The 18,651-nt window shown below is 39.1% G+C and overlaps 1 protein-coding gene across 1 annotated transcript in view; it reads right to left on the bottom strand.

Annotated features, from left to right (window-relative positions):
• The window catches only part of RYR3 (ryanodine receptor 3), a 642,559-nt gene that overhangs the window by 146,517 nt on the left and 477,391 nt on the right, over positions 1–18,651 (bottom strand). The window contains 5 exon segments of the mRNA XM_045013234.1: positions 2,223–2,463; positions 3,497–3,817; positions 5,654–5,784; positions 14,367–14,448; positions 15,692–15,930. Coding sequence (XP_044869169.1) covers positions 2,223–2,463; positions 3,497–3,817; positions 5,654–5,784; positions 14,367–14,448; positions 15,692–15,930 — 1,014 coding nt within the window.

Raw genomic sequence — 18,651 nt, 5'->3', positions numbered from 1 at the left:
TGCACTTGATGCTCTTCTTCGCTTCCATCTTCCTGCCTTTCCAGGACCGCAGGCTGTACTATCTGGCCTGGCTGGGATGACCTATTCTGCTTCTTTGAGGAGGGGGTCTAGCTCTTGAAACAGCAGATGATGCAAGCATTGTAGAATTTGACTGCATACCCTAGGTCAGGGGTTCCCAAACGTGGCCCACGGCTTGTTCAGGGTAAGCCCCTGGTGGGCTGCGAGATGCTTTACCTGAGCGTCCACAGGTATGGCCACTTGCAGCTCGCAGTAGCTGCAGTTCGCTGTTCCTGGCCAATGGGAGCTGCGGGAAGTGGTTGCTCAGCCAGCACTGCTTCCCGTAGCTCCTATTGGCTGGGAATGGTGAACCACAGCCACTGGGAGCTGCGAGCAGCCATACCTGTGGACACCCAGGTAAACAAAGCGTCTCACGGCCCGCCAGGGGTTTACCTTGAACAAGCCATGAACTAAGTTTGGGAACTCCTGCTGTAGGTCATCCCATAGGGCCATGGTTAGTAGGGTTATGAACACTGAGTTGGTATCAGAAGGGATGCTCCCTATGAGTTCCAGGTCTATTTCTGCTACCTCTCAGAATCCTCTCAAAAATCCCTTCCTGGCTTTCTTTGGGCTACCCAAGGGGGGAAATGACTCTCTCCTGTGACTAAATGAAGATGAGGAGAAGGATTTCATTTCCTCCAACGGAGGAGCATTCTATTGGAAGTGCCTAGTCTCTGACAGGGAGAGGTCAGTACTGGGCAGACCTCTGATAACTCAGAAGCTGGGTGTCTTGGATATCACTATCTTCAATCTCTCAAGAAGAGATGAGTCTGGTACCATGCTCACAGATAAGTGAATTGATACCGAATATAGATTGGGTACCGAAATAGCTGGTACTAAGGTACTGGGTACTGAAGAACGTGGTTCCAAGGTGATCAGAATAGAGGTGCTTCTGATACCAAGACACTTGATGCCAGAGCTCTGGGTACTGACACATCTGGTCTCAAGGTTGGTGCCAAAGGGTCAGTACTGAGAGATATGAGATCCATAGACTGAGAGGTTTTATCATTTAAATAAACAAACAAAAATCACTCTAATATGCAACCTTAAAACAGGCATATCAAAACTTCTGAGTGCTTGACTTTGTAATTACAATAATCTTCTTTTAACACAGTTTTTGCAATATATAAGAACATGAGAACGGCCATACTGGGTCAGACCAAAGGTCCATCTAGCCCAGTATCCTGTCTTCTGACAGCGGCCAATGTCAGGTGCCCGAGAGGGAATGAACAGAACAGGTAATCATCAAGTGATCCATTCCCTGTCGCTCATTCCCAGCTTCTGGCAAAGAGGCTGCCATCCTGCCCATCCTGGTTAATAGCCATTTATGGACTTATCCTCCATGAATTTGTCTAGTTCTTTTTTGAACCCTGTTATAGTCTTGGCCTTCATAACATCCTCTGGTAAAGAGTTCCACAGATTGACTGTGTGTTGTGTGAAGAAATACTTCCTTTTGTTTTAAACCTGCTGCCTATTAATTTCATTTGGTGACCCCAAACACGTGTGTGTGTGTGTGTGTGTGTGTGTAAGTACAGCCATATTTATATTTGTTCCTGAAAAATAGACTGATTATATACTAATAATGTACAATAATGCAGTGTTCAGACTTTGTAATTTGAAATGGGGAAAGGGGTTAAAGTCTTTTGTGGAATGCTTGAAGAGTACCATCCCCAGTAAATTATTTAGAATACTTGTTGAAATCATGGCCATTCCAAAAATGTGAAAAATGCTTTCCAGAAGATTTCAGAGTCTCAGGTATAATTATCTCTGGTGGAGATGATGTGGCACTATCCATAGAGGGTGACTCCATCAGAGATAAAATAAATTATCTAAATCCTCCCTTTGATTTTAGAGTGGCACATCACTGTCTTTAGCTACTGAGGGATGCTGTATTCCATCTGACATGAACAGTCTGGAAATGCCACTACCATTGACTATTATTACTGTTACGGTCCTAGAAAACATTTTAAAATGCAAAGAAAAAATAAAGCATATAGATTTTTACATGGGTGAAATTTTAAAATATGTCATTCTAACAATTAAAGACCCATATTATATTCAGAGCTTCAAATCAGCATTCTATTAAGTTCATAGCACTCTGTCTTTTTTAACTCTAGATTCAAAATAAATTGATCTGTTGAATTATTAATACTATATTTTCTCACCTGTTGTTGTCTACATAACGTATCAGCATTGGATAGAAGGCATAGAGGTCTCGGCAAAGAACTGCAAATTCATCTAGAATGAGTAGCTCTGCTTCTTGGGTATCACTTTTACTGTCTGCTCTTAGCTGTTCCTCCTCCATTACTATCTTTACGGCTTTCTTCTTTAGTTTCTCCAGGGTTGGAATAAAGTGGGTTTTCAACAGATCAGGCCTGGCTTTGCTGATGATAGGCTGAGCATAAACTGCATATTTAAAAAAAAAAGCAATTCCCAATTGTTTTAATCTTGTTAATGCTAACGCTTTTTATTTCTATAGCACTTTTTCATCCAATGATCTTGGAGCATCTTATACCCACTAATAAAGCATCACAGCAACGTTGTGAGGTAGTTGTTATATAGAGAGGTGCAACCTAGTGATGATAGCATGTAACTGGGAATCTGGAATGCATTAATTATAAACTTAGATTGGTTACCTAATCCAATTATGGCCTTGGGTAAATCACACCTCTCTGAATCAGTCAAAATATCAATTTCTGTAAAATTGGACTGATAATACAAATACTTTCCTGTCAGAAATATTGTGAAGTTCAGTTTGATAGCATCTGTAAAGTAATCTGAATATGAAAAAAAGCTATTGAAGTGCTAAGTGGTATTGTTATTTCATCACTTTCATAGATGGAAACAAAGATACAGAGAGGATAAACTTGCTCAAGGTCACAGAGCTAATTCATAGAAGAATTAGCAACATAATGCAGGTCTCTTGAGCTCCTAAAAACCATGCTGTAAACACTACTCCCTCCTTAAGTGAACATATGGCCAGATCCCGTGAGCACTGGGCTTTGTGATCAGTTGGCCAACTAGGGCACCTTGATGTGGCATGGTCATCTGGAACTTAGATTTCTAATTGGATTCTTCGGACCATATTTATTTTATGGCCCCTTTCCTCACACTTTCTGTGTTCTTGCCTTGCTAAGCTATAAGCAATTTGATTCATGTACCTTATCTTCCTATATTTGTGTGTGTGGCACTAGGCACATTTTTGATGGCACCACACATATGTAAATATAACCTTCTGAAAATCCAAAATGCTTCCTCCTATTAATATTTATATTATTTGTAATTACATAATATTCTGAATTCCTTCTTGTTATTAGCTATTAAATACCACTATGTAACAGTAAAGTAAATGGTGGTAAACAAATTAAATACTACTACGCCTATGGTGATAGCAAATAGATGCAATTAATCTTAAAAAAATCATGTTTAGTATAGCTACCTGCAATTCTCTTCATCCAAGATGCTTCATCTATTCCCAGGTTGTTGTTGATGATTTTCAGAATGTTTCCCAGAATGATGCTGAGTGGCTCAGAGGTTACCATTGTACAGCAGGGTCCAGCACTTTTAGGCATATTCTCAGACCCTCTTTCCCACCAGTAGGATAAATAGTTGCACAGCATGGGTAAGATAACCTCAATCACGTGGGGCATTTCAGTGTATCTGGCCCCAGACTCTGCTAAATCATTAATTTCCTTCATTAATCCATCTAGCTGAGGGATATCTGGACACATCTCTTCAACTGTATCTGGCATACCTAAAACTGCATATTAGGGTAGAAAACAATAATGTTTAATTTAAGTACGGTATTTGTTGTGTTTTTTCAAGGTCTAAATATTTTAAAAACAAAGAATTAGGAGTTAAATAAAATAAGTAATTAGGATTGAATCCTGCCCCTTCTGCTGTGCATGGCTGTGACAGGATTTGGGGGTTGGGAATGTGACCTTCCCAAATGCCACATTTTACCGAGGTAGTAATTAGTCATTATATAGTGGCTGTGGAGCTCTCTGCAAGCTAGATGGGATGATTCCTACCCCCACAAAGCTAGCTGGTGTCCAGCCCAGCTACATGGGCTAGGTGCAGGACTGAGGATTTAGCCATACTGCTAATCTAGCATGTTATGTTTTCAAAGTGCTGGACAAATAATAATTACTCACAACTCTCCTGTGAGTTAGTATACTATTATCCCCATTTTACAGTTGGGGAAACAGGCAAAGAGAGGTTAAGTGATATGCCCAGTGATTTAGTGTCACAGCTGAGATCAGAAATAACTTGTTCCTAGCTACCAGACTCAGTCTCCTTCACTAGATCATGCTGCCACTCTCCATGAAAAGACGAGATTAGTCAGTTACATTTCAGAGACAGAAACTTGAATTAAATAACAGCTGAATGTAACCAGTGAAAAATATTAGTTTGTAGCTTAGAAACATGATCTGTATGTGTTTGTCACAGTGCAGTTACCCCTCTCCTGATACTACTATCTACCCAACCCTGATATGGACTCTAAAGAGAGGTTTGATGAGGGAACTTGGATTCCCTGTTCCACCCCATGCATTAATCAGAGATCTGCCCACTTTAACAGCTAATTCCTCAACTGATCATCCAGCCTACTCCACTGCCAGACATGTCAGAACAACTTTCCTGCCCCCACTGCTACTTTTTTTTTGGATATAGCTCCCAGGTAGGGAAGCTACAGGCAGTTGCTTTCATGATGGGTTTGTTTTTGTTTGTTTTGGAAGGGTGGTGGTCTGAAGAGGAGGAAGAGCAACAGGGAATTGATTACGGTGACCAGACAGCAAGTGTGAAAAATCGGGACAGGGGTGTGTGTGTGGGGGGGGGGGAGGGGGTAATAAGAGCCCATATAAGAAAAAGAGCCAAAAATTGGGACTGTCCCTATAAAATTGGGACATCTGGTCACCCTAGAATTGATGGATTTTTGTGAGAAATGGTCTGGAATTGACTGATTTTATTTTGGCAGACAGCAAATGTCATATGTATCACTGACTGAGGTGAAGAGAGTCAGAGTGTGTCATGAGAGCCAGTCATGCTGCCAGGGATAATGAGACCCTTCAAATCATGTGGAATTTATCCTGTTCTGTCAATCTGGTTAGGGATCCACATGGTTGGGGTCAGGGTCCATCACAGGTTCCCAACTGCAATGGCACAAAAATACTGATGAAGGCCACAAGATGATTCCTTAATCCTGGATATAAAAAAAAAAACCCTTTGTTTTCTGTTTACAAAGGCAAATCTTTGCCCCCCCCCCCGCCTCCAAAACCTGTTATGCCTTGTATGCACCGAACAGTGTCAGGCATATGTGTCTCTACTCAGATTTTGTAGTGCAGATGTGCCCTTAGACTAACCCCTAAGTATAATAGAACACAATTTTATAAAAAGAATCCAGACACAATGTTCAGAAAAACAGGTAAGGGTAGCTGTGCCAGCCCAGCTTCAACCATCATGTAGCAAGGGCCAAAATAGCAAGCAATGGAAGAGCAAGAAAGTTATTTACTCAACCACACTTTTATTTTTCTCATTGTTTAGATTTCTCCCAACTACCTGAAGTGCAGCACATTATATTCTGAAGTACAGTACTTACTGGCTCTCTCTCTGGCAGTTTTTGTGTTGAAGACAGAGAGTGGGTTGTAACTGTTCAGAGAAGGTTCAAGGAATGCTACTGGAATGGCTGCTGCAAGGGATGCTAAGCACTCACCAAGTGCTGGACGCTGCCTGTACGTGATAGATAATTAATGTGATTTCAAGGGAAAAATCTTTCTTAAAGTTCAGCGCGCATTATACAGAGTTATCAATTTTTATTCCTATTTTGTTTACCATTTTATCAAATTATGAATTTATTTGCCACTCTTGGGAAATTGGTTGTGTTTCTCACATACATATCCCTACAGTATATGATAATACACTATAAGAAACAGGAAAATACAGCAGTATGAAAACCTAGTATAAATGGCACTTCACATTAAAAGTGAGGATAAACTGTTCTTCAAGGATTTGTTGTCCTGAAGAAAAGGATATTTGAATATTATAATTTTCTCTCTTAATAAGTTAAGACTGCAAACCAAGGATTCTGAAATATTTCAGAATAGTATCGTGATACATAGGGTATTTGCTGAATAGCACCATCTCCTGATATGTTTCTATAACAATCTCGATGTACGTTAATGCATACAAGTCAGCTAAGCAGGAGTACATCCGTTTGGAAGTAAAGTCTGCATTTACACTTGAAAGCAGCACTGGAGAAAGATGTTTTGTGGAGACAGCAAAATGACGCACTGTTGACAAAATGTGCATATAATAAGTTTCCCTGTGAACAGGATGTTTGTTTGGCTCTTGAGTAGTAAGGGCCCTTGTTATCCACCATAGACCATGAAAGGCTTGAGTTACATTACAAAATAAGCCTTACATGTTTGCAGCATAAAAATGGCAAAAAAGACCAGAGATATAGAACATTTTAGCTGTATCTATAGATTTTTGCTGCCATTTCCTTTATTTAATTTGACTTCAACTCCCTAGTGTTCCTTCCTCAACATACAGATGTGCTCACAGCACAGTCTTGCAGCTGAGAAGATTTATTATTAGCTACTTCAGGTGTGCCATAAGATGACTCTTCTGAAAATATTTAGATACATATTTTTCTCTCGGTATATAAGAGAAAGAGATCAACTTCAAGAAACATTAAAGAATAAGCCAACATTAATGTGAATCACACTATCAAGAGTATTCTATACCCAGGAGTGTAACCACTCAGCCTCGCAGGGCCACAAAAGAGGAATCCTCAGGTTCTCCATCCACATGGAAGCACACTGGGCTAGCAGCAAGGACGTCAGCAGACTGGCTAAAGAAATTTATTCCACCTTGTATTAAACTAAAAGTAGGATCATCCAGTACACAGAATTCTGGGACTCTGTCACATTAAGCAAGTGAAATGCTATCAACAAATACAAGTAAGCTGAAGAAACATTTTACAACAGATACTGAATGAAGAAAATTAGCCCAACATCAAACATACATTTGCTTAAATTATAGTGTTTAAGTAAAGAATTTATAAACAATATTTAATTAACAGTGTGCTGGTGATGCAAGGATGAGATTAATTAAAAGTAGCATGGCAGTTTGTTGAAATGACCAGGCATATGGCCCTTCTTGTATTGAGGCCAAGAAAATGGTTTCCAAGACAGACATGTGAAATCAAGCTTAAAGGTTGAAAAATTATCTTTTCTGGAAGCCATCCATAGTCAAAATGAAGCTGTAATAGGTCTGATTACAAAGCATGAAAAAAATCTCTTTCAAATATACCTACAGTATGCATTAGTGATTAGTGTTCTCTTGTGTTCTCATGCTGGCTTTGCTCTTCTGATGCATGGAGAAAATGCCTACATAGCATCAGAAGTCCATATAGTTAGTTATCACATTTTAAAGATTCAACCTCCAACTACAGATGGACCATGAACTGTGCACACAAATGGCAGCACTTACATAGGCAATGGAAACCACCTTTGTGTGCACAAATACAAGTGAGGTTGAAGCCCCTTTGTAAATCTGATCCCTAATGTTCAACTATCATCAGCAAATTCAGATAAAAACATGATTATCTAACACGAGCATGTACCTACTCCATGTACAAAATCCATATTTCTGTACACAAGTAGGGACTTCTGTGCACAAATCTGGTAATCACATGTGCAAATATTCCTTTGTACAGCTTTTGTGGCTGCAATTTAGGTACCCAGAGCTAAGTTCACTTCAGGGCTTGTGACAACTTCTGCTGGAGGGTCCTTAGGCAAAGAAGGGAGCAGAAGTGGCACAATGCATCTGCCCCCTCTTGTATACCAATGACACCATAGGAAACCAAATCAGCCTTACAGTAAGTCTGTAAAATTCTCCATTATATAAGATGTCATATCTGACTCAGTCATTTCCAGTTTTCAACAGATTCTATATACTTGTTTATTTATTGCTCCTGCAGTATCTGTTTATCTTGAAGACATTTGTTCTCTGTCAGTTTTACTAGCAGCAAAGATCTGAAGATGTCTTTTATCATAATCTATGGGTGCAGAATGTTCAGATTAATGCTGAAATAAAATTTTAAAAACTTAGTGATTACACACTCTACAAATGGGAAGCACTATTTCAACACATGACATTAGGATAAATTACCTTATAAAATCCCATAACTATAAATATTAAAAAATACTGTCTGACTGGCATTTTGTGGACTTCGTGAAATGAAGAGATTACCTAGTCCATTTACTAGCAAATGAGTGTTCATTTCACAAAGCCCATCAGTATCACTACCAGGAATGTGTAAACTGCAAGAAAGCACCTAAGAGCCTTCCCTGAACCTTTACTCATTTTAAAGCCTAAAATGAACTACTTCTGAGATTCTCAAATATATGAATAATACACGTATGGCTACATATAAAATACAAATATACACAGATTTAATTTCTCATCAATTTATATTTAAAGGGCCATTGTAGGCGAGAAGCATTGAGAAACAATGTTTTAATGCATTCTGTTACTGAAAGACATGGGGTAGGCCATCGACTTCCCAGATTTCTATTGGGTTTCAAGGAATCACGCCTCTCAGAGACTAATGAAGGCCAAGTGGGAAGTATATGTCCTGAATGATCTATATTCTGGCTGCATATTACAAGAGCAAAAAAGTTTTAGTACCCTGCACCTCCCATTTAGCCGCAAAAGAAAAGGAGGGTGGCCACAAACTGCTTGAAACTGTTTGTGACCTCCAGGTTGGGAACCAATGACCTAGAAAAAACAGGTTGTGACAGCCAAGTTATGGGGCTTCCCCCTCATCATCCCAAGATACATCACAACCAAGCAGGGGGATGAGGAGGACTGGGGTGTATTGTAAGGATGACTCCTCAAACATTTCAAGTGATATTCTGATTAAACATCCCAAATTTTGAACTTAACCTGGACTGTGAACTTTTTAAGATTTGTCAATTACAGGTTAAGACCCTTTTAAAGTATGCATGCAGATACAGGAACTATCCTCTCAAACTCAGTAGTCAGAAGGCCAGAGATGACACTTTAATGGAATAGTGGTCTGAGGAACCTCTGAGGAATTAATGGCACCCAACAATATTTGTAAACATTTCTCTACACATAAAAGACCAAGTAAATACTATTAAAAACCCCACAAAAGGTTCTTCTACATTCACTATTACTTACCTTAATCCATCAACTAATGCTACATTGAATGCCCCCACATGAGAAAAAGGTGTCTTGGGAATTGCTCATCTACTGAATGAGCCTTCAATTATCTGACCCCTTCTTACTGAAGCTGACACCCAACATAGACTCTTTAATTCAGGACAAGACAAGACTGGCTAAAGTAAGGTCAGAGCAAGGCTCTTTATGCAGTTCCATTTGCACCCTTATGTCCATTACAGAGTTAGGTGGAAGATGACTATTGTAAGACCTAGGTTCCAGTCTCTCACTGCAATGAATAGTTATTTATTTAAAAAACTAAAACAGCTTTAACAGGATAAATCTTTCCTGAGAGAGATCCCCAGAAAGCCTCATAGCTCAGTAGTCAGGGCACCTTTCCTGGGAGAAGGGAAACCGTCCCCTGCTCCACACTAAGCTGAGCAGGGTACTAAATCCAGGTCTCCTACATCCTGGGAGAGTGATCTAACCCCTGGGCTAAAAGTTATAAGTGTGAGAGTGTAGTAGGGGAGGCTCCCCTACCACCACCAATCCTCCTCCTCTAGCTTGTGAAAGAAAAGGTTTAAATGCTTAACTCCAGGAGAGGATTCATCACTGTGAATCCCAAGCTGCAACAGGTGCCTAAATCCATTGGAGACAGGGGTTTAGGCCACAGATCTTTCCTTAACATTTCCAACTAAGTGAGCTGGCATTTGTGAATCCCATTCTTAGAAGCCTAACTCTCCCCAGTGAACCTGGGTGCTTAATTCATGGCTGTGGATTCCACTGCGTGTCAAGGCACCTAAAAGATAGGCACTGCCATGCTTAGCAAGTCCCTTTGTGGATCTAGCCCTTTGCTTACCCGCATTATCAGCCTACCAAATACACTTTCTTTCTTGGCACATAACTAAGAACTTCTGAAAGGTATTGTGACAAATAATAGTAATCAAATTCTGATGTGCCATCTGTAAGTGTTCTGTGTCCTTCTTGAACTGCTATAGAATCTAATGTGACCCTAGAGCTGGAAGCAGCTTCTCTTTTCAGTATCCAAACCACAGCAGAAACTGTGCTGACGTAGGTCAAGGTGTAAGAATGACATACCTCCTATTGCATACCTTGCAATATTAAAGAGAGAAGATTTTTTTAAAAATCCCAAGACCACAAAACCAAGCCTCACACACAATGCTCATCAGAAGAACCTTATTCTGAGACTCTACAAAAATACCAAAGCCTATTGTAGCTAGGCAGTTTTATATACTGCAAACTGTATTTACCTTCCTGACCTAGAGAAGTGCTGAATTCTAAAAAGACAAAACCTGTCGCCTACAACATAGTTTCTTATTGCTTTTGTAAATGGGAAGATTTGCTTTATCTTCATTACTTGTCTTATTAAATGAAAGATAATTGTGAAAATTATCAGTGGAAGCTTTTTGCTAAATGGAATCTGAGGAGAAATAGTGGAAGGTGGGTTATCTTTTCAAAAAAACATGCAACAATGATAGAATCAATATATGCATTGTTTAATATTACTGAACAATAGCAGTACCATTAAAACTAAGTCAGGCGAGTCTAATACAGCCACAGCTTTGCTATATTTGTGACCTGACATCAGGGACTTTGACTTACCATCTGCTCTTCTACTGCCCACCAACAGATTGTAGTTTTTTCATTCAAGTTCCATCTAAGAATGTATGAAGTTATGCAAATCTATGTCCCTGATTTATTTGTTCTATTTCTCAGTGCAAAAGAAGATGGTAACATTTTTAATGGTTATTATGTAAACAATTGGCAGTAAAAATGATCTCATGTAACTGGAAAACATGAAAAATATTTATGATGGTCTGAGTATTTTATAGAACACTATGTATGTGAGACTATTCTCCTTTGACGCTTAATGGTGATAGACCTTTTCCAGAGAATTACTTTAGTAACTCTAACATAAGGGGTTATATAGGATCAACCTGCTTTTCTTCTTTTTAAAAAATGCTTGATATTTTTATATTGATTTATCACAGAGTAAACACAAACATTCCTGTTTGCCAAGTGAATTCACTGCAATAACAACAACCTATTTCTCTGAGATTTCTGCATCTGTTCTTTTCATCATTTTTCATCATTTTTGGGGGGGGAAAGCTTTTCCCTGATGAATGGATGTACAAAAAATATATAGAAATACAAGAGAAAAAAACGGTAGAAAAAATCCAGGACAATTTTAAGATAATGTCACTTAATCACATAGTAAAAGCTTACAGTTGTTTTATTGCTAGGAAAGAAATGGAAAAGGCAGAAACAGAATATGCGTCAATAAAAAATACCCAGATATTCAAGATATATATTTCTGTTTATATCCTTTCCATTCAAATTCAGCTTCTTTGTGATAAAAAACATAATGCATGAATATCAGAAACAGCAACCACAGAACATTTCATAATACAAAGATTTATGTAGGATTGAAAGTTAGAATCCCAATCATATTTCTCTGTGAAGAAATATTTTTTTTAATTTAAAAAGGAAAATTGAAATAAAACCAAATATGAATGCTGAAAATTTAGGATGTTAAATTAACATTCTTAAACAGATGAAAACTTATGACACCTTTGTTTCACCTTGCCTACAGAGGAAAAACTGAGTCCATTTACAATAATGAGAGTAATAATAATAATAAAATAAAATAATAGTAAAAAATATTTTAAAGGCAAAAGTAAGGAAAATAATATCCTTAGCATGGAAGCTACTGTGACAAAGCTCCTCCTCTACCTTGGTGGGTCCTGCACTTATTGGCAGATTTGCTCGCGTCAGAGATCTTCCCTTCTGGTGGAACCCACAGTCTGGGTCAACTCCTCCTGTGTCTGATTGGGAGGTTTGGGGGGAAACCGGGCCCACCCTCTACTCCGGGTTCCAGCCCAGGACCCTGTGGATTGCAGCTGTCTATAGTGTCTCCTGTAAGAGCTGCATGACAGCTACAACTCCCTGGGCTACTTCCCCATGGCCTCCTCCAAACACCTTCTTTATCCGCACCACAGGACTTTCCTCCTGGTGTCTGATAATGCTTGTACTCCTTAGTCCTCCAGCAGCACACCCTCTCACTCTCAGCTCCTTGTGCCTCTTGCTCCCAGCTCCTCACACGTGCACCACAAACTGAAGTGAGCTCCTTTTTAAACCCAGGTGCCCTGATTAGCCTGCCTTGATTGGCTGCAGGTGTTCTAATCAGCCTGTCTGCCTTAATTGGTTCTAGCAGGTTCCTGATTACTCTAGTGCAGCCCCTGCTCTGGTCACTCAGGGAACAGAAAACTACTCATTCAGTGACCAGTATATTTGCCCTCTATCAGACTCCTGTACCTCACTGCTCTGGCTCTGTCACACTACTTTAATTATATCATATAACTGTCAGAAAGCATGCATTAAAGCACAAGATTCAAAAGATTATTCAAGCCAAACAGCCATCACTCCCATAAATGAAAATCCGGTTCAAATGAAGCCAATGGAAGGGAGTACAAACTATGCAGATAAAACACAAAATAGAAATTAGAAGGACTAAGAAGGAATTTTAAGAGCAAATAGCCAAGGATAAAAAACTAATTATTTCCATATCTGAGAACCACTAAGCCAGAGAATCTATGGGTCCATTGGACTATTAAGAAGCAAAAGGAGCAATTGTACAGAGCAAATTATTTCTCTGAACAAAGGATGATGGGGACATAGGCATCAACTCCATGGATGCTCTGGGGCTGGAACACCCATGGGAAAAAAATAGTGGGTGCTCAGCACCCACTGACAGCCCACGGATCAGCGCCTCCTCCTCCCCACAAGTGCCTCCCACCCGCTACAGATCAGCTGTTCAGCAGTGTGCAGAATGCACTTGGGAAGAGGGGGAGAAGTGGGGTAGGAAGTGGCTGGGGAAGGGGGTGAAATGGGGCAGAGCTGGACTGGGAAGAGGTGGGGTGGAGGTGGTAGCTTGGAGAAAGGCGTAGAGTGGTGGCGGGGTCTGGGGTGGAGCAGGGATTAAGCACCCACCAGGAGCTGAGTAAGTTGGGACCTATGGATGGGAAGATAACTAACCAGAAATATTAGAGCCAGAAAATAAAGATGCATAAAGATTAACTGTTAGAGACTGAGGTGTCAAATTTGGAGTTGGTGGAACAAACTTATAAAATAAAAATTAACAAGTCATCAGAACCAGAGGTTGTTTAGGAAGAATCAAAGTAAGGTATAACCCCTCCTCAGTTCTGTTAAGAAGAAATTAGCCATATTATATAATTACAACAGGGTTTCTTGCGAAGCATCTGGTTCTGGCTACAGTCATAAACAGGATGCTGGACCAGATAGATTACTGATCTGATCAGGTACACCAATGTTTATGTTCTCATAGAAATAGTTCATTTTGTATTATTTCTGTATGTAACTATTATACTAACAAATGTGCCATTATTTTAATAAAAGTAAACTTACTTTTTCTATTTATCATTCCAAACATTTCATTACTTGTACTAAAATCACTTACACTTATTTCAGCGAACTAAGGTCCAGATTTTTAAAGGCATTTAGGTATTGCTCTGCATAGGCTTAGTCTACACTGGGGGGAAAGGGGGATCGATCTAAAATATGCAATTTCAGCTATGAGAATAGCGTAGCTGAAATTGACGTATCTTAGATCGACTTAGATTGACTTACTTCGTGTCCTCGCGGCGCGGGATCAACAGCCGCCCCTCTCTCGTCGACCTCGCTTCTGCCTCTCGCCCTGGTGGAGTTCCAGAGTTGATGGGGAGCGCGTTCGGGGATCGATGTATCGCGTCTAGACGAGATGCGATACATCGATCCCCGATAGAGCGATCACTACCCGCCGATCCGGCGGGTAGTGTAGACATACCCTTATAGCGTTGCAATGCCTAACTGATTTAGGAGTCTAAATATCATTTTCAAAAGGGACATAGGAACTTAGGAGCCAAAATCCAAGTCTATGGTAGTTAGATTCAGTTAGGCATTTCAATGCTGAGCACAGTAATGCCTAAATATCTTTAAAAATCTGGGCCTAAATCTTCACATTGAAACATCCCTCTTTTGTTAGATGCACAGCAAGCAATATTATCTCAAGTTTCATAAAGGTATTAATCACTTTCATTCAATACCTTTCAACATAGATGTTCTTTCCAGTCCCAAGGGAATATAGGCTACAAAGAATTCTATAACATGAAACTTGCACATCACCCACTGAAAGGGAAAAAAAAGAAGAAGAGAAGAGTTGGCATATTGTCATTACAAATTCATTGAAAAACTACTCTTTAAAAATAGAAAACAATATATTTTTGCTATTTTATACAATCTAACCAAATGCTGATGGAATGCTTATTTATAAAGTATTTTTGGCCTGTCATTATTGTGCTTATATATTATTTATTTTCAGCTTCTCTGATAACTATCCAATGATTTATGCAACTCTCAAAACTTTGCAGACCATTATACACTCTTAAATTTATCAAATATATCTTAAAATTCTCAAATAATCAAATTTCCAAGGATTAATTTCCAGTTAAACCAAAGCAGTCTACATTTGTCATCTGCAGGGACCTGATCCAAAGCATCCTGGACTCACTGAGAATCTTTCCACTTTACTCTCTATCTCCTTTACTCTTTATTCAGATCTTTACTCTCTATATCCTTTATCTCTGAGCCACAATCTCCACAAATGCATAAAAGAAAAAATGGGGATTGCTGATGGACATATTGTAAAACCTCAAGGGAAACACTTAGAGTGAATTGAACTGTTTACTTTTCCTTGCCACTGACTAGCATTTTTAAAATATACCTGAAAATCCCTACTTCTTATTCATAATATTTTATTTTTTAATATTTCAAACTAATCAAGCATTCATTTAATAGGATACTTTCTCTAGTGTAAGGTGAAAACAGTGCCATCTTCTTTTACTACAGAGCTTTGAGCATATCTTCAACTTCTTGCTTATTTTATTCCAACAAAATAAAAGTATCCAACAGAAGTTTCTGCAATACTTCATTTGCTTTTTTTTTAGCAAATGATGTCTATATTAGCCACACACATTAGAAAAGAGGAAGTTTAAGGAGAATTTTAAATTAATCTCCATGCTTGGAGAGGTATTGTGCATAAACAATTTTGCTTTCGGCACTTAAAATCTCTTATATTTACATAGGGAATAAAAATAAAAAAAGCAAATAATCTCTTTAAACAAAACATCTATTTCCAGTAGCCTAACCTGTTCTCAGTTATGCTAGATTTACAGCAATGTAACTCTAATGAAGTCAAATTTTTTACAACAAAAATTCAAGAATTAATTCCAGGCTTAACAGTGGTAATACGCCAAGGTAACTGAGCACAGACTTTGGTCCAATGAACTCATGCATTCACTATTAAAAGTCTTTTATGTTAGTACAACAGAGTAAATCTTAAAAAACAAATGACAAAAATTAGAAGACTTACAAAGTAAATCAACACCAAACTGATGCTGCGCAATATGTTCAAAAATTGATGTCAATATAGGTAACAATGCCACTGTAGTATAGTTGATGTTTTGTGAGACACCTTTAATTTGTGTTCGTGAATGGGTAAATTTCCCAAGTTTAAGATTTTCTAAAGTCTTTTCCAGATCTTCCGCCGCATTTTCAAAGAATGCACGTAATCCAGCTTTAACCAACTCTGAGCCTGATTTCATGACGGTTCTACAAAATAATTTGGAAAAAATCTGAATTAGATTCCACACCTATTGTCAACATATTTTTATAAACAGTGATATATTTACTTGTTGGTTTAGTTTCTTTCTATCTCAAATCAGACTTTGAAGTTACACAGATATGTCTAAGTGGAGTTTTGAATTGTGACTGAAAAAGCTAGTTAAATGAGATATTGTTGTCCTAGGTGCTTTTTACAGATAAAAGACAACTAAGTGTATATCCCCCCAAAGAACTTGAACTTTAAAACCCAGACTTAAAAATTCCTCCAGGATGAGAGGGTGTATTTGTGGAAGCCAAATGGCATTTTACATTCAGTTCATGGAGGTGAAGAAATGGAATGAACGTGATGTATATACAGTGGTAGAGACAACAATAAAGCACAAAGAATCACATGCAAATGTTTTCACCAACCCCTTCCTAAACTTTGTAATCCCACAATCCATGACCCTTACTTCCAATGTGACAGAATGGCCTTCTGAGCATGCCTCACCATGCCTTTAATCAGCTGGTGTTGGAAAAATTCCTTAAGTGTACAACAGGTACAAGATGCAGGACACCTAATCCTGCTCCCACTTTTATTGGTGCCACAGTAATTTGGCAGCCACTCAGGGTGAGCTGAATGCCTATAACACAGCATCTCCAACTAAGAAGGGCAGGCCACTCATAAGCATTACAGTCCCATCTTCCTATCCCTTTGGGCATATCTTCAACTTCTTGCTCAAATGTCCTGAATGCTGATATCCAGAGTGAGGGCGAATCACAGCAGCCTCTTATTCTGGTCAACAGATGAAGTAACACAGCAGGTTAGTAGCTAAGCTGGGAGTGTTATCCTGACTCCCAATCCACCACCTCTTCCACTAGCTACACTGACTCTCATCAGTCCTAAATGTAACCACTTGCTACTAGAAAAATCATACAAGTTTTGCAAAGAATATGTTAAAACACATTTTTGTGTATTACTTTAAATCAAGCTTTGATAAAGTTTCTGAGAACCACCTTAAATATTCTATAAAAAGCGACAAAGAGTCCCGTGGCACCTTATAGACTAACTGAAGTATTGGAGCATAAGCTTTTGTGGGTGAATACCCACTTCGTCAGACGCATGTGGTGAAAATTTCCAGAGGCAGGTATAAATATGCAGGCATCTAGACTATCTGGACTGATTCTTGCCTGCATATTTATACCAGCCTCTGGAAATTTTCACCACATGCGTCTGACGAACTGGGTATTTACCCACAAAAGCTTATGCTCCAATACTTCAGTTAGTCTGTAAGGTGCCACGGGACTCTTTGTCGCTTTTTACAGATCCAGACTAACACGGCTACCCCTCTGATACTTAAACATTCTAGTTATATAAATGGTAGTTTTTGTTGTTTTTAATAATATCCTGAATTTCTATAATGCTTTTATTTCTTGATCCAGAGTACTTAATTAATTAAGCTTCACAATATGGTTGTGAGGTAAGGAAGAGATGTATGCACCATAAAGAGCAGTCTCTTCTACCATACAAGAACACTACAACCAAAGTATGGTAAGACACAAAAAAGAGTATTGTACCCAATAAATCCATTCAGTAAATGTAGACAGACAGAATGCAATCACGCATGTTTAGATTTGATAAGGACAATGAGGCTACAGAAGAGTTACTTACCTTAAAGTAACTGGAGTTCTTCAAGATGTGTGCTCCCTAACTGTATTCCACTTGAGGTGTGCATGCACTCTACGTACCACTGACAAGAGAATTTTTACTAGCAGTCCATTGGCCTGCGACCCTCTCTCCTCCTTGTGCTCCAATCTGAGGGCATAAGTGGTTGCCATCAGCTCATAACAAAGCAGGATGCTGCCCAAAATCCACTTGGATAGTCTTTGTGAGGTAGTAACTTCCCCTCTCATGTATCTCGCAAAGAAATCTGGGAGATTTGCAGAAGAATGTCATCCTTCATAGGTAGAAGGCTAAAGTTTATGAATACCTAGAGAGGGGAGCTTCTTTTCCTCTCTGATGGGGTGAGGCTTCAAATAGAAGACAGACAAGTGGATCATCTGGTTCAGATGGAATTCTAAGTTTCCTTTTGTGATGAATTTGAGGTGTAACCTCAAGAAAACCTTGTTCATATGGAAGACTGCGTAGGGAAGGACAGTCATAAGAGAACACAGCTCACCTCTTCTGGCTGAGGTGACTGTAACCAGAAATGCAACTTTCATAGAAAGATGCATGAATGAACATGAGGCTAAAGGTTCAAATGTGGGGTATTCATCAATGCTGATAGGACAAGATTGAGGTCCCATATCAGGTTCAGTTTCAGCACTGGAGAAAAGGTTCAGGACAGACCCTTCAGAAGTCTTGCTCTCATTAGGCAGAATGTCTGCCTACCGGATAGTGGAAAGTGCTAATAGCTGCCAAGCATACTTGCAAGAAGCTGATGGATAACCTTAACTTCTTTAGAGAGAGGAAATAGTTCAGAATAGTAGGGATCTCTGAAGATTTCAGGGGCATCTGACAATGCTGGCACCAGATAGAGAATCTTTTCCATTCTGCTATATAACATTTCCTTATGGATCTTTCCTACTATCGTCAAGCATGACTTTTCTAGATCCGTCATTCATCCAAATGCCATATTGTTAAATGGAGGGATGCAGGGTTGGAGTGTTGGATCCTGCCTCTGTCCTGAGCCAATAGCTGTGTTAATAGCTGAATATGGATGCACAGAT

This window comes from Mauremys mutica, chromosome 4, assembly GCF_020497125.1.
Source record: "Mauremys mutica isolate MM-2020 ecotype Southern chromosome 4, ASM2049712v1, whole genome shotgun sequence".
NCBI classification, from domain to species: Eukaryota; Metazoa; Chordata; order Testudines; family Geoemydidae; genus Mauremys; species Mauremys mutica.
The sequence above is the reverse complement of the archived record's forward strand: the minus strand, read 5'-3'. Positions and strand labels throughout refer to the sequence as shown.